Genomic DNA, 15962 nt, shown 5'->3' on the forward strand with positions numbered 1-15962 from the left:
AGGACATTTGGCCAGACTTCAGGCGCTAGCAGCAAAAGCAAAGTCTATAAATGCCACCAGCAGAAGAGACGAGAGAAGTGGGTAGAGGCAGTGCAGAAAAATCATTTCTAATTGCTCGTAATTATTTATAAAATTAACAAACATTCAATGAGTCCGCCAGCGGAAGTGAAAGCAGAGAAAAACCAGAAAGAAAGAGAGAGAGAGAGAGGATTGATTTCGCTGTCTGGCAGCTAGGGTGGTGGGCAGTGGGCCAGAAAATTCAGCGGTCAAAGAGTCAGATCGGGCGGCAAAAACAAAGCGGCGAACAAAAAACGTAAAGAGCGGCGGTGCAACATTGATGCCAGCCAAATCCATCTAGGCGCTGCAACATTGCTGCTGGCCACATGCTGCAAAGACACTTGTTGTGCCTGGCGACATGTTGCCCGTGTTTAGATACACTTGGTAGGACAGGACAGGCCAGGGCATGGCAGGAGGACTGCCAGACCGTATGAGTAATTTTAATTAACATGTCAGTCACACAATGGTCTCGTGCGCTATCTTTTGTGGCAATTGGAGCAACATACACTCCTGTTCCGTTCTGTGCAAGCGATTAACCCCATGCAACTGCCAAGCATCCAACAACACAATTAACTTGAGCCCCAAAAGGCAGAGCCAGGCCCAGGCCCGTGCCCGTGCCGGCCATTGTTGTGCAGCAACCGTGCGGAGTCAAGTCGAGTCGAGTCGAGTCAATTGTGCCTCGTCACACATGCCGTACAGACAACATACGTGTTTACATTTCCACTTTTACGAGTATTATCATTCCCAGGCCATCGCTCAGCCACTTGGCAGCACTTTATCTGGGCCTGCCTAGTGCTCTCTGTCATTTTTGGGTGGAGCGCCCTCTCGCTCTGACCACGGAAGCGGAAGGAACACGCCACAGGGTGCCGTGACGGGCAACTTTACGACCAACCCCAACTGGAGGTTAATTCAATTTACAGCTCGTGTGCCGCTTCGCTCTCAGGATTGTCCTGGCTCACAAATCACACAGCGAAACGATCGAATCAACCATTCGGAAATGCAATCTATATATAATGCCCGAACGAACCAGCAAAACTTTTGCATATCACACATAAAAAACTCAAACATTTTGGCGCCAAAAACTTTGGCAATTCAGTGCCGCGAATTCGCGTTTAGTGGAAGAAATGTGCGGCTCTGCCCATGGAGTATGCATGAAATTTTAGTTGCCATTTGTTTTGTTACACCAAAAAAATAACTCTCTTGTGGCCATGCCCTGTAGTTGATGTGTGCTGGCAGGGGTATATTCAGTTTTGCATAAGTTTGTCTGAAAATTAAACATTAAACATTCAACAACAAAAACCAAACAAAAACGCAAACAAAACTTGTTTAATCTTTGGGGCGCTTCAGCCACATGCGACTGGCACGTGGCGTGGGTAGATTCAGCGGTTTGCTGCCACCCACCTGCTGCTGTACAGTCCCAGTGTTCCCCTTTGAAATGTTGCTGCTGCTGTCGATCTGCCCCAAAATGTTGCGTGGCACTGGCAGCAGCGAGGAGCGACTCGAAGGCGTAAACTGCTTGAAGGAGTCCTCCGGAACGTTTTCGTTTTCATTCGTCACAAGCTTAGAGGAGTCCTGCAGCTTCTTTTTTGGGTGTGTGCCAGGGGCTCGCAGCCACCGCTGCTGCTGTGTGGAGTTGGCCCCCTTGGAAGTGCCCATTCTGAGGCTAGTTTGTGCAGGTTGTGAGCCCAATTGGGACTGCACAGTGGCAGCAGTGGGTTGAGATCTCAGCTTCGAGCATGGCGTCTTCTTAAGCGCAGAATTATGCCTCCGCTCCCTGCCCATCAGCTGCAATATGTTCTCGCCTTGCACCAAAAAGGGACCAAAGCACTTTGCCTCATGGACCCGCACCAGCTCCGTGATTTGCAGCTCTATTTTGGGCAACTTGCAGGCAATATCCCTGCGCTCCCGCTCCTCTTTGAGCAACTGCCCGCCGCGATTCTGAAGCCGCGTGGGATCCTTCGACTTGGCACCCAGCTCCTCCAGCCGTGCCAAGAGTGCCGCACGACTGGCGTACAGCTCAAAGATTTCCTTGTGGTTTTCGTAGTACAATTTAAGATCCTCCAGCTGCAGTTCGTGGAGCTCGAGCAGCTCCTCGTTGTACCAGTCCGTGTAGTAGCTGGCAAAGCGCAGTCGCTCCTGGCGACTCTTCAGCGTGCGATCCCACCATTCATTTATTTGCACACGCAGGTGCTGGATGATGGTCTTGAGTTTGCCATGGAACAGCAGCTGGCAGCGTTGCAGCTCCTCTTGCAGCACTCGGCGGGTGCTTTGGGTGTACTCCGTGGCATCGCGCACAAGTTGCATCCTGGCTTCATCTGTCTCCTCAAGGCGTTGCCACAGCCCCAGGATCTTCTCGCGTGTGGCATCGATGTCTTCCCGCAACTCCTGCCACTGTTTGGCCAATCTTTGCTGCAACGCCCGCAGCCGCTCAAAGGTCTCTGGGGTAAGATCCTCCTTTATTTCGCTCAACAAACGCCGCTCTGCCGCATCATTCTCGAGCTGCTGCAGTTGCTGTTCGATGGATTGTCGCAGCTCCTTCATGACTTTAGTGCGTGCCACACGCTCAGAGCTAAGTTGACCGAGATGCTGCCGGAATGCAGTCAGCTCTTGAGGCAGTGGCAGCGGTTCCAACAGCAGCGGCAGTGGCTGCTCGCCCAACTCCCCACAGAGTGCCTCCTGCTGCAGCTGCAACTCCTGCACTTCCGCGCGCCTCTTTGGCAGCTCCTCGCGCAGCTGCTCGACGGTATGTTCCAGCTGCAGCTGCCACACAATCAGTGGCACATTCTCGGGTCGCTCTTCCACAGCATCGCCGCCATAGAGTTGGCCCAGCAGCTGCACTTCCTCCTCCTGCAGCGCGGCAATGTCTCGATGGATGAGTGCCTGTTTGTCCTCCGACTCCTCCAGCAGATCGCTGTACAAAGCCTCCGCGTGCTGCTTCAATCTGTGCAGATATTTCACGCAAGTCTGCGAATGAAACATGTGGCACCACGTGGCATGCAGCCGTTCCACATGCTGCGCGGTAAGCGCTAGAATTTCTTCCTTAATGGCGGCAGCCTCAGACATTGTTTACGAAATTTTCCGGTTTTACTTTTTGTTTTATTTGATTTGATTTCAGGCACTAAAAATTCGATTGTTGCTGTTTTCGTTTCCAGGGTACAGCAGTCTTCGTTATCTTTTCGCTTTTATTTGCGCCTTGGTCTATTTTTAGTTTCATTTTATCTGGGGCGAAGTTCAGGGCAACATTTGATTTATGAACATTTTGCCGTTCATGTCGGCGGCCCTCAAATGGGAGTTGCTTTCGCTTCGAGCAGAAGTTATGAAGGGCCACCCCCGCTCGCTCGCTCTCTTCCTCCCTCAACTGCGTAACTTTCCATTTGGAGCTGGGCTCTGGCTCTGGCTCTGCCTCCGACTGCACGTAAAAAGCTCTTTAACTCCCGTTTGCCCGCCCCACTTGATGGCCGAGGAAACACATTGACCTCGTCGCCCGTGTATATTGCAAGCCATGCAATAATTCTGAGCCCCTGGCTGCTCCTTTTGCTCGTTTCTTGCTGCTAAATTTCATTAGAAAACATAACACAAAAGGCGCCAAAGAAAAGAAACCTTTTTATGCTCTCCAAACGTGCGGAAGTCACTTGTTTTTGGAGTGAGGAGTGTGGGTGGTGGCATCTGGGTCAAGTGTCTCGTATTTCATTGTTGTAATTACATTACGACTTTGGCTTTGAGCTTTGAGCCAGCCAAAGAGTTCTAGGGTGTCAGGCGGCCGCCACTCGGGTTGCCATGGATTAAGTCATCGCTCAATGCAGCGCTTAGATGCAGCGCCTCAGGGTTAGAGCAGGGTTAGCCACTGTAGGTGCCATGGGAATGGATTTTACAACCGCAGGAAGATTGCTTGAAAATCCGCTGGATGCCAATGACGCGACCAAGTGCTGGAGTCTGTGTTTGCCACAAAACAAACAACACAAAAAACAAACACACAAACACAAACAAGCACTCACACATACACCCATAAAGTGCTTAAGAGTGTGGAGTATATTGACCTTCAGCTTGAAGCATCCACATGGCCACACAGCTCCTCCCGTTCCCGTTCCCCACCACATTTTTGGCTTTTCTTGGCCAAGCAACTTGTGTGGCAGGGAGCATGTTGTCACTGTCATTGTGTGTGTGTGTGTGTGTGGGAGTTTTGGACTATAAAACAGCAAAAACTGTTATCCCAGAAAAGCACACACACAGACACACAACACACACACGCAGACTCAGACACATCCCAAACCGTAGCCACACAGCGACCTCCCGCGCCATGGCAATCAAAAGTTCGCTGCTGCTCCGCAGCCATTCCCCAGAGCCATTGATGCGTGCAAAATGTATATGACGCATACGCCCTGTACGCTGTCCAGCACAGCATTAACCCACGCCACAGCCAGAGAGCCAGAGAAAAAGAAAGCGGCGTAAATGCAGCCTGGAAAACGCTGCAAGCAATTAACCATTTAAATGTGAGACGAAAAAAAAAATTATGAACGACTTTTTGTTGTTTAGTTTTTGTGGGTTCAGAGGCTAATCAGCGCGGGGCGTGGTTGTCTATTTTTAGAAGCTACGAAAGAAAATGTGGAAGGCGGAGTAGCAGTAGGAGCAGGACTAGGACTGTGACTAGAAGTAGGAGTAAAAGTAAAAGCAGCAAGCGAAGGCGTAGTCTCTTCCAGGGAAACGGAATACCAGGCAATTTGCATAAATTTACCATGAATCAATGCGAGGAAGAAGCGGAACACAGCGGAGGAGTGGGGCTGAGCCTGGCGAAAGGAAAAGCCAACGCGGCCTGCGAGCTGGCAGCCATAAATGCCGCTGAAGGCAGCGCAATGCGTGAGCAAACAATGAATGACTCACGTACACACACACACACACAGACACACACACACACACACAGAGACAGTTATGAGCGGGCGTGAGGGTGGGGTGGAGAGCCTATGCCCAAATAAATCAATGAGGAAATGGTAGGAAAGGAAGGGGAAGCCAAAGCCAGAGCCAGAGCCGAGTTGGGCGCACAAATTGCAGGCGCTGCCTGAGAGAATCGTAAAAGGCAACAATTTCCAGGCAGCCCACCTCCAAAATTTATGCAGATGCGATGAGGTACCGGGGAGTGCGTACCCCTAATGTGCGTGTAATGCCGCTTGCCAGACAACTAATTTCATATGTGGGTGGGGGGAGGGGAGTTAATGCCAAATGGTGGCCCCAGAATTAATGTGCGAGAAAGCTGATTGAGGCAGTCAGCTACTGACTAGGGGGGGAGAGGGGGAAAAGGGGTGAGAACTCTATTATTTTAAGGGGTTTCTTTATGGGGAAGTTTCTGCGCCTTGAAAGGATCTACTACCCCAAGGAATTTACTATTCTTTGCCACAATTTGAATACAAAAGAAAAGCCATTACCATTTGGCATTTTTAACAATATTTCCCGTAGGACCATCCATGGTGGAAATAGTAACAAAAGAAGACCCCAGAGTGGCATATTAAACAATGGCAGAAATAATAATAATAAACAGCAAATAGAAATATTAATTGCAGAATTAATGATAGAATTAATTACAGAATAAACTACAATTACAGTAAGTTAACCCGACAAATGTTTTGACTGAAGTAAAATTCATGAAATTTATATTGGTTTTTGGTTTTTAAACTTTTTGTTTAAGTTAAATGATAAATGACTAAAAAGAGGCATAAGAGGCATAAAAAGAGGAAACGTTTTAATCGTTATTTAATTGACTTTTTGTGGCTAAATGAATGCGTTTGTTTGAATTATTTAATTGCTAGTTAAAATATAATTTGCTACAGTTTCCATTTTGCTCATTTGTTGAGTTAGAAATTCCATCAAAAATATTTTCTTTGCTCATTTGTTAAGTACGAAATTCCCTTCCTCATTTATTTTCTCATTTAGCAGCAAGAACTTCCTTTAGTATTACAAAATCCTTTCTTGTTACAATTTCAGCTCATGTCTCTTTATGCTTTCTTTTTTATTATTATTTTTATTCCTTGTTGGCATTTTTTTAGTGTATTTTTTGAATACTTTTTTGACTTTATTTCATTTATCATATTGCGCTGCATATTACGAAACTACTTTCAATGCCCTTTCCTCAATGCCTCCCTCTTCTAGGGCCTTTCATAATATTAAATGATGTCTTTGCTGATTTCAGACAAATTCTTGCAATGACCAACGCACTCAGAAGTTTCAATTGCCATGGCCTTGGACATCGAATACCCTGTCATGAGGGTGCTTTGATTCCTGACAAAACTTGGACACCATTTAGAAAAGTTTGCTTGAAGCGCGCAAACGATTTTCTATTGTTTTCTGCTATTAATTTCTGCTAAAAATAGTCCCAATATTTCAGCCAGGGTACTACCCAGTTCTTAGCCTCTTTCTGCACTTGCCTTCATGTTTTTTTGGCGCCATGTTGTTTATGCTTTCTCATAACGACGACTCGCAACATGACAACCGCAATCGCGGTTCTGTTTCTATTTCTGTTTCGCTGTTCTCCCTTTCTGTCTTTATTTTTCTGCACCATTCAAAGTCGGCACAGTTGGAATTTAAATATGTAATTAAGTTGCCCAGAGTCAAGGACTGGGCAGTAGAACAATAAATTGCCAGAGAAATTGTTGCCAGGCAGCGTCGGCGGCGGCGGCGCATATTAAAATGAGTTTTTATTTCCGCCGCACTGACCGGACTTCCAAATATTATTTTGGCCGCTTGTCGATTACCTCATGGAGCCGCAGGAACCAGCTAATGAAAATTGAATAAAGGCGAACAGAGCGTAGTAAATGTGGCATGCACCATGGCTTATTGCGTGCAAATCATGGCCGCGATTAAGTGAAAATGAAGCCTGATTAATTGCCCAGCGATAGACCCTGAATTCTGTGCACATTCTGGTATGGATTAATGCCAAACAAAAGGCCGGCAAATGTCATATTTTATGCGGTACTCTCGGGTGGCCATTGTTCCGCTGGCACGCATAAAAAACATTGAGTTTTGCGACCATGAAAATTCATGGAGAGACCAGCATTTTATTAGTTACTAGGGGCAGCAGGGGCAGCAGGGGGGCATGGCTGCAGTAGCTGCGTGAAGCTCTGTGGAATTTGTGGCTTGGTGGCCTTCAGTGTCTCGCAGGTGCCGCACTTTAAGTTGAAAGCGCTTGGAAGAGCTGCCCCATGAATCACAGAAAAATTCTGCAGTTTTCCTTAAAGCGAAACCCAAAATGAAAGCCCATAAAACCCGCTCACCCGACCGTAGGCCCCTGGCCCTAATAGCCCATAAAAATTATAAATATTTTCCACTCGAATGGCTCTAAACATTTTGCAGCACATTTTCTTGGCTGCTGCTCGGCTGCCGTCAGCAAATAATATTTTTGTATTTCATTTATGACATTTTTACTTTACTTTCGATTGATGTGCGTCGCAGAGTATTAAAAAATGAAAGTTTTAAACACATTCTAGTGGTAAATGCGAGTTGTAAATGCTGGAAACTTTCACTCGAGGACGAGTGGTGTTCCCGCAGCTCATTGAAGCGCTGTGCAGCAGGGCCGTGAGTGTTCGATTGGCTTAAAGGCTTTCGCAGGTCGTAAAACCCGGGCCCTCAACCAACAACAAACAACAACAATGTGTCAATAAAAGTGTCAATCAAATCAATGGGAACAGGCAGCGGGTACAGCAATTTTTCACCCACAGCTGACGAATGTGTGCGGCGCCGGCTGTTGCATACTTCGTGGGGCATGGGGAAAAGGGCATCCCCAAACCCCAAAACAAAAGGCAAAATGGCAATAAAAACCACTGCGGCGGTGTTTGCACTGACGTTGGCAAAATGCTCTGCGATCTGCGCTCTGCGCTATTTTTTCTTGATTTGTTGTGTGCCCCTCCGTGTGTTGACTTGACTAATTTTTTGCTGTGTTCTATTTGCTTTTGGTTAGAGTTTGGTCCTAGAGTCTAGGGGTCAGCCCGCAGCCAACTGTTTGTTGTCATGGCAAAGCGTTGATTTGATTTCTTTGGCTGCACATTTAGACGCCGCCGTCGCCCTGTGATTATGTTCCAAGCCAAAAACCTTGCCAGCTGCCAAATGTAGCTGAAAAAATTGCAACTACCAGATGTCCACAGAAATAATCAGAGGAGGAAAGGGCGTGTGAAGTGGACTATGCAAAAAGCTAAAACGGATGCCATGAAATGCGTTTCATTTATCAAAATTTGACTGGCGCCAGACAAAAGCGAAAATCACGAGAATAAATCGTTGCGTTTCGGGTTATAAATGACACACAGAAATGTGGGATATGGCAAGTTGGGGGGAATGCTTTGTCTGTTTACACAAGGAACAAAGAGCAGGCAGCGATAGCCACCGCTGATCAGAGATGGGGTTAAGGAAGCATTGTCTCTGGGGCAAGGCATGGGGCGGGCGGCTCTTAAGGAGCATTCAACCGCAGAGCAGCCACAGAGCGCCACATGGAGTGTCCTCAAAAGGGAAAACCCATCAAATTACCGCACACACAGGCAGAGGCAGAGGCAGACGGACAGACAGACAGACAGACAGCCAGGAAGACGAAAAACAGGTGTTAACCGCAGACCGAAATAAATCCATCTGCAGCCCATCTCAATGGCAAATGGAGGATTAAGCAGCCATTTGTAAATCCAAGAGGCGCCACACCACACCGCACACAAATTTATTGCCAAACGTGCCACACATAAAATTCACTCGAGCGAGACACTCGCTTGCCTGAGACTCTCTTTTTTTCTTCTTCCCTTTTTTGTGTAGAAAATTGTTTTACATTACGAGAGGAAAGCCCGAAATTGCATGGAGGAGGGGTGCACAAACAACAAACAAGCAATAAATTTACAACGGCCATATGCAGACATTGTCGAATATTAAGTGGCAGGCAGGCAGCCACCTACACGAGAGGCAGAGCTCTGCTGCAGAGCGGCCCCGAGATGTGTTGAGGGAACTGCAAACATGCAACGGGCAGGAGCAGGGAGCAGCGGCAGCAGCAGCAGCAGCTTAGGGAAATGTTGCAATGCGAAGGAGCAGTGGCAGGATGCTCGACACTCGAACAGCTGGCGAGGCTTTGCCTTAACAAGCTGTCAACACTCGAAGACATGGCTGGCACTGGCAGTCTGCTTGCCCCCCTCCAAGCTGCTCCAACCATATGGCCCAAAAAGACAAAAACTTTCACTTCCTGCTGTAACATCAAAGGCCAAGCTAGTTGCCGTCTTGGTGCTGGTCGAAAAATAAGCTCCTTTGCATTGCCCCACCACCTCCACTTGATTTCATTTGTCACGCCAATGCCAATGGCCAGAAGGCAGGACGTTAATCACAGCAGACTGGCAGTGGGATTTGCACAAGGGAGCAGGGAGTACAACGAGGGCACTGGGCTTAGTCGACAGACAGACAGACAGACAGACAGACAGACATCCCAGCATTAATTGCGCATTAATGTTTATTGCTCCAACGGATGTGGAAGTGGCGCCATTTTGCCATTTTGTCTGCTCTGCAACACAAGAAAAACACAGCCAAAGGAGCAGCAAAAGAACACAGAGAAATCCGCCGGACTACAGTCTGTTATACCCTTCGCAGGATGTCCTGCCCTTGCCCAGAACTATTGGTTTGTCCACTTGGCATCGATATACATAATTGGATTAAGTGATTTGGGGCATGGAATTTAAGTGGTGGCTAACGAGTGGACAGACATAATTATGCTCTGGTTTGTGTTAGGGAATTTCCAAGAAAAATTAAGCAAAAAAAAAACAGCATTTTGTGAGCTTTAATGGAGAGTTTAGTGGGATCTTTGAAGCTAAAATTGCTATATTTATGTAGTTTTAGTCTCTAAGAATTATTTAAAAAATATTAAAATGCCTTAAGCATTTATTATTCATTTTTATTCTGCCTTGTCTGTGCAGAAGATTCTGTTCTTTATATATCCCTGTTCTTTCCTCCATCTGGCTCTGTTTAAGACTCCCTTCTAGACTCCCTTCCTCACTCTATAATCTGACTCTGTCTCTCTTCTGACTCTTCATAGAATGACTGAATTTGCATCTTACTTTCAACAACTTCCCACTTTTTGCTTTAAATTTCAAATTGTTTTTCGCGCACTCGCTTTTGTTTTTAGTTTATTGTTTAAATGCTTCAAACTCATTATCAAAGTTATAAAAATAATGTCAGAAAAAACTGCTGCTAGTTGCAATTGTCACACTTTCAATGCAAACATTTTTCCCTTCAATTTTCGCGCAAAAACAAAAGCCAAAACCGCGCAAAAAGCATATCAAAGTTTCGACTTTCTTTCGTTTGTCGAAAGTTCTCTTTTTTCATTATGTTTTTGGCTTACAATTTTCTCGTTTTGTTTCATTAATTTCTTTTACACTCGCTGCTGCTTCCCTCCCTCTCTCGCTCTCTTGCTAGTTTGTGTCTGTCTCTCTAGGAAATTTGTTTTGTATTTCCATTTGCAGTGAGCTCCAAATACTTCCGGCAACTTGCGCGCCATTCCGAGGCTTAAATTTATGGAGCTAGTTTGGCGAGCTGTTTCCGCCGCATTTGCCACATGGCTGCCACTGTGGCAAGGAGCGCTTTTCCACTCTGATTGATTAACTCTGGCCTGGGCGCAAGTCGCGCTCTTTTGCATGTTGATTTTGCGGCTTTGCCTGCGCCTTCCTAATGGGTTGTCATTGCTTTGCCTGAGCTGCCACATGTAAGCAGGCTTTGGGCTCTAATCTAAATTCTGTAATCTGTTTTCTGTGATGTGTATTCGATCCAAATTATGTTGACACTGTACGTTTTCGGCTCACCCAAACAATAGACCAACAAAATTCGACATAGAAATTCACCAGAAAAATTCACCAACCAAAATTCAGCAGCAAAATTCTTCTGAAAAATTCGACACTAAGAACTCAACAACAAAATTCGCCAAAAAAAATTGAGCAAGACATTTCACCAACAAAATTCGACCACAAAATTCTCCAGAAAATTCACCAACAAAAATTCAGCAGCAAAATTCTACTGAAACGTTCACCAACAAAATTCGCCCACAAAAATTCACCACTAAAAATTCACCAATCAAAATTCACACACAAAACTCTCCCTAAAAATAATGTCAGCCAAACAGGTGAGCTTCGAGGAGGTAAGACACGACCCGAATACCCCGTAAACCCCTACCTGACACTCGTTTTACCCCACCAGGACACTTCCGTCTCGTCCCGCATTACGCTGTTCAACAAGCGGGCAGAGGAGCACCAAAACTGGATGGTCATCAATCCTTTCGCTCACTACACCGTGCGGGAGATGCCCAAGCGGCTGATACGCCAGGAGGACTATGGACATGCGCCACAGGGCAGCAGATCGGAGCAGAGATCGCAGCAGGCGCACGTCCAGGCGCTGCAGGAAGTGCTGCAGCTGTGCAAGGTGATCCACGAGTTGGGTCAGCCCAGCCCCAAGACGGGCCAGATGGGCCTGTCCTTTGGTGAGCTCTTTGAGCATTACAGCAGCATCTCCGGGAAGCTGATGGGCACACTATTGGTCGCTCGAAAGTACGGTCACGTCGCCTTTGAGGGTGAGACGCTGTTTCAGAGCAAGGACGAGCAGGTGCCGGTGTGTCTGCTGCGATCCTACGACGAGCTGCGACTGGAAATCATGGCCAAGGTTGAGGATCTCAGCGGGACTGCCACATTAAAGGCTTAGCGTGGCCCGAAAACTGTCACCTGATCGCTGACCCGTGTCAAGTTTCCACAGGGCTTTTGCGTGTGGCACGTGTGTACACCTGAGCCTTTTCGCAGTTAATTGAATTAACATTTCACCATAAGCCAGACAGCAACGCAGCGGTGGCCCACGCATCCGCAGATCCTGTCACGTATGCGACAGGCAGGAAGGAGTTCCCCGAAATTCCCCCAGCTAGCCATCCGCCTAGTCTGTCTCTTAAAAAAATATAAAACGAATCACCCGAAGCAAATAAACAAATTACAGCAGACTTTCGAGTGTTTAAATTCCCATTGCCTAAGCCTGCGTCTCGACTTCAAAGCCCCCGCCAGTCGACTGGCAAATTATTCGGTTACAGGGAAAAGCAAAAAGACCTGTAGGAAGAGCTCCGTAAGTCATTTGGGCTGGTAGTCAAGCGCGTTAGGTGTTTCCTATAAAACCAAAATGGCAGGCACAGTGGGAACAAAACGTGATTTATTTATGAAAGTTGCAAAATAACTTCCATGGAAACCTGTGGGATTGGGTGCTATTTCTATGAAGCTTTTAAGACACTCTTCAATGTCGATTCTCGGAGAGAAAAATGTCTTAAATTATATAATTTTTTGTAAGATTTATAAATTTTTACACAAACATTTGCTTTGAGTGGGGAAATAGCAAAAAGTACACGTTTTTCCGACACATTTTGACATGAAAAATATGAAAATAAATATTAAAATAAACATTAAATATTTTACGCATTTCAAATAAATATATTACATATTTAAATGAACATTTTAAGCCACAAATCCCATTAGTTATATTTATTTTTAAGTTTTTTATAATTAACTATATTATGGCACGACTTCGAAGCTTTATTAATGCATTAAATTCAATTCAAAATTAAATTTATGTTTTCATTTTAATAACCAAATATTTAATTTGAATATTTGTTTAAATTTGTAATTTTTCACTCAGAGTTTTCATTTATCGTTCCACCGTAAAATTATGTACTGCGTGCCGTTGGGTACCAGCTTTGATTTGATTTTACGAAAAGCTGAACACACCCACAGACCCACAGACCCACACACACACCACACCAGCCTCTGTCTCGTCTCAGCACCCACCCAAGCAGTCTCCACACCCACCCAATCAGCCTCCGTCCTCCTGCACAGCAATCCATTGATTCCTCACCTCATTGGGTGGGCTTTTGCTTGCCCTCGAACCTATGTTTTCCGCCTGGCTTAAAATTCCCACATTTTACGGGGGCATGCCGGCAACCAAATGATTGAATAAAGAAGCACAAATGGTTGAGTTTTGGGATATTTTTTGACACATATCCGTAATTATGATGGAGGAGTCGACTGCGAATTGGGCATGGGCATGGGAATGCCGAATGAAATTATCTAAAATAAACATGTTTCCTGTGGGGCGGAAGCTCGCTGAATGGAATTTTGGAATTTGTTATGCAAATGTCACGACTCCGGCTGGTTGCGCACAACATCCGCTTGCTGGCTGAATTTTTTGCCTGCTGCCAGGCGGAAGGCCAAGTTCGGAGGTTCCTCCACTGCCAGTGTGCCCCCCACTGTGACCCCGTTTGTGTATCCTTCTGTGGCTCCGTCTGTAGCTTCTTCTGTGTCCCCTTCTCTGCCCCAGTCTGCCCTTCCTGTGAAGCTGTTACTTCTGTGGCTCCACCATACGAGTAGGTGCTGATTGCTGTGCTCGAAAACGGTTTCGGTCCTTTGGGTTTTCTTTCTTTTTCTTCTGTTAAATCACAGTCCACACAACAATACAACAATGAGAGAGCCGCACAAAGGTAAGCAAAGCACAGACCAGCCGCAAAGGAAGCTCGACAAAAAGCAAACTCTAGGCCAATTGGTCAAATTCGGCTTGAACTCTCGGCCCTCGACACACTTGAGGTTTATTTATTTATGTATGTGCATATTTGTTGGCATGTTGGTGGGGATATGCCCTACATGTGTTGCAAAATGCTCGGCAAACATTCAAATAAATTATTGATTTCCCACAGAGAAACTTTGCGCCAAGGAAGGACCAAGGATGACCCACGATGTGGATAAAGAGCGCAAGGAAAAACACCTTCTGGGAGAGCAAATCCTACGCTAAATTCGTATCAACATCTTCGTGTAAGGCCAATCCTTTGGAAACCTTTAAAACTTGCTGCAACAAAGCCCGTTGAAATCTGTCTTTTTCCAGCTCATTTCAGTTTGCCGCCTTGGAAGTCCTTTGCTGCCTTGGCTGCCAGACCCGTTGCTCCTGAGGTCTTGAATTTCCGTCAAAAGTTGCGGCTGATTTATGGCCAACTTGGCGGACGTCAAAGGACACGCACACGCCGCGTAAGCCGAGCAGGCCAGAGGCGGTGCCGCAGCCGCAGCCGCAGCGCTGCCAGGCACTCGCTTCGCATCCGTTTCCTGCTGCCTGCTGGCTCGCTCTGCTGCCACCGCGCGGCTATCTCTACTCCCAAAGGATTTGCCCACAACAAGGTAGTGGTAAGCTCTTTTTGATTAGCCACCAGAGTTGGCAACAGCATAATGCACTGCTGCTGCCGCTGCCGCTGATAAACAGCAGCCGAAATCATAAAACTGTCATTTGGCCAGTTGATAAGCGCCCAACCGACCAACGCGTTGCCTTTGGCCAACAACGGGTCAAGGTGGGTGGGTTGAGTCCGGGTACGGATGAATGCTCTTGTAGCCAGGCAATTGCAGGGTCAAATTTGAAAGTGGCACGAGGCACGAGGCACTCGTTATTGGTTTACCTGGAATTCGCAAAGGGAAAAGCTCGAAATTCTGGCCGGAATTTATGGGAGATTTGTGTTTGAAAATCGCTCAACTTTCAGTAGTTGTTGGTGAGGAAATTCTGGCTTAAAGAACAGCTTTCCACAGGGTAACCAGCAAGCCCTGTGCCCTCACGCTTTGCCTTTATTATGCTCCTTCTTTGGGTTTGGGCTGGGGGGCTGCAAATGTAATAAACATAAAAATTATACCCACAGACATGTACATACTTATGTATATTCGTGCTAATGTCTGTGTGGCACGGGGGCTGCGTCATGATAAAACTAAAATGGAAGCCAAGCCAGGCAGCAGCGAAAAAGAAAGGAAAAACTTTTCAGACACATTGCCAACAATGACGCAGTTGCCACGCGGAGTCGAAGCACCCCCAAAAGAAGCTCCCCAGAGTGCTCATTATGTAAATTTGTGCCAGGCACAAAGACGCTGCTGAATTTATAACTGCAAATAGTTTATTTATTTGCTGCATTATTGTTTATTGGACACCGAATTTACATTTAATTATGCTGCCCGCCATTGGGTTTTCTCTTCTCTTTTTTTCCTGAGTGCAACTTCTGTTGATGTGGCAAGTTCTTTATTGTATTTCAATTGGAATTTATTGCAAGGAGTCTAAGGATGAAAACGAAACTGAAACCGAAGTCGTAGACCAAGTCTAGGGCCATGGCATGGGGCAGCCATGCGGAAAGGTCACTGCGGCTTGACTTGGTCTTGGGTTACGGCTGAGTCAGTGGCTGTGTGGCAGTGGCGACAATGATGGAGCACTTGGCACTGCACCAGGGCAGGCAGGCAGGCACCAGTCGTGGCTGCGGGGCGTAGTCGGAATAAATTGAAAAGAAATTATCAATCAAATCGCTATTTGAAAACTCAATTTCATGGTAAGAACGAGGTGAACCCTTCAAGCACGCGATAAATGCAATAAGAAATATTCAAAGTATTTACGATGGGAACTTTAAGGCAAAGAAATGAGCAGCGGAATGCTCCCCCTAGGAGCATTTCTAATCCACTTTTATTTCACACTAAATCTTGTTAATTTCACGGAGAAGAGTGTGGGTTATATGCCGCTGCAAATGCCTCAAGGATTACTCCAACTTCTGTCCATTAACCCCATTAGCGGAGTGTTTATAAATGACTTCAATTACCAATCATTATTGCGAGGCCATCAATTAAAAGGGGAGGAACCTGGCACACCCCTTCGCCATCTTGGAAATTGATTTTAAAATAAATAAACAGCAGCTCTCCTTTTAGTTTAACGACAAATCAATGACAAATCAATTGCCATTTTCAGCTGCTGTCTCATATTTGACATTGGAAAGCGCATCGCAGCTTGACAATCCATTGGGTAGAAAGGTTTGGGTGCTGGCAAATCCATTGCCTGGCAGGTTTGGGTGTTAAATTGTCGAGATTATGCCAAGCGTCTGGAGAACA

General features: G+C 46.2%; 3 protein-coding genes across 4 annotated transcripts in view; 1 reads left to right on the plus strand and 2 right to left on the minus strand.

Annotated features, from left to right (window-relative positions):
• Positions 1-15962, minus strand: part of LOC117893233 (prominin-like protein) — a 139094-nt gene that overhangs the window by 105814 nt on the left and 17318 nt on the right. The window lies entirely within an intron of this gene.
• On the minus strand, positions 1384-3120 carry LOC117893442 (protein regulator of cytokinesis 1-like). The gene is made up of 2 exons (XM_034800061.1): positions 1537-3120; positions 1384-1464 (listed from the first exon to the last, which is right to left on the minus strand). Exons 1-2 carry the CDS (start codon positions 3118-3120, stop codon positions 1384-1386), a joined length of 1665 nt encoding a protein of 554 aa, XP_034655952.1.
• Positions 11087-11779, plus strand: LOC117893262 (actin-binding Rho-activating protein). 2 transcript variants are annotated; one of them, XM_034799829.1, is made up of 2 exons: positions 11087-11185; positions 11245-11779. In XM_034799829.1, exons 1-2 carry the CDS (start codon positions 11156-11158, stop codon positions 11740-11742), a joined length of 528 nt encoding a protein of 175 aa, XP_034655720.1. In that variant the 5' UTR covers positions 11087-11155; the 3' UTR covers positions 11743-11779. The 2 variants fall into 2 exon arrangements, with proteins under 2 accessions (XP_034655720.1, XP_034655721.1); XM_034799830.1 differs by having other exon boundaries at positions 11141-11170; positions 11245-11778.

This window comes from Drosophila subobscura, chromosome J, assembly GCF_008121235.1.
Source record: "Drosophila subobscura isolate 14011-0131.10 chromosome J, UCBerk_Dsub_1.0, whole genome shotgun sequence".
Classification (NCBI taxonomy): Eukaryota; Metazoa; Arthropoda; class Insecta; order Diptera; family Drosophilidae; genus Drosophila; species Drosophila subobscura.

Excerpts from the sequence above, each read along its gene's own strand:
- LOC117893442 (XM_034800061.1), bottom strand. The coding sequence starts at position 3,120 with ATGTCTGAGGCTGCCGCCATTAAGGAAGAAATTCTAGCGCTTACCGCG. Across the intron at positions 1,465-1,536 it reads GTCGCTCCTCGCTGCTGCCA|CAGCAGGTGGGTGGCAGCAA; the intron begins GTGCCACGCAAC and ends GGGACTGTACAG.
- LOC117893262 (XM_034799829.1), top strand. The coding sequence starts at position 11,156 with ATGTCAGCCAAACAGGTGAGCTTCGAGGAG. Across the intron at positions 11,186-11,244 it reads AACAGGTGAGCTTCGAGGAG|GACACTTCCGTCTCGTCCCG; the intron begins GTAAGACACGAC and ends TTACCCCACCAG.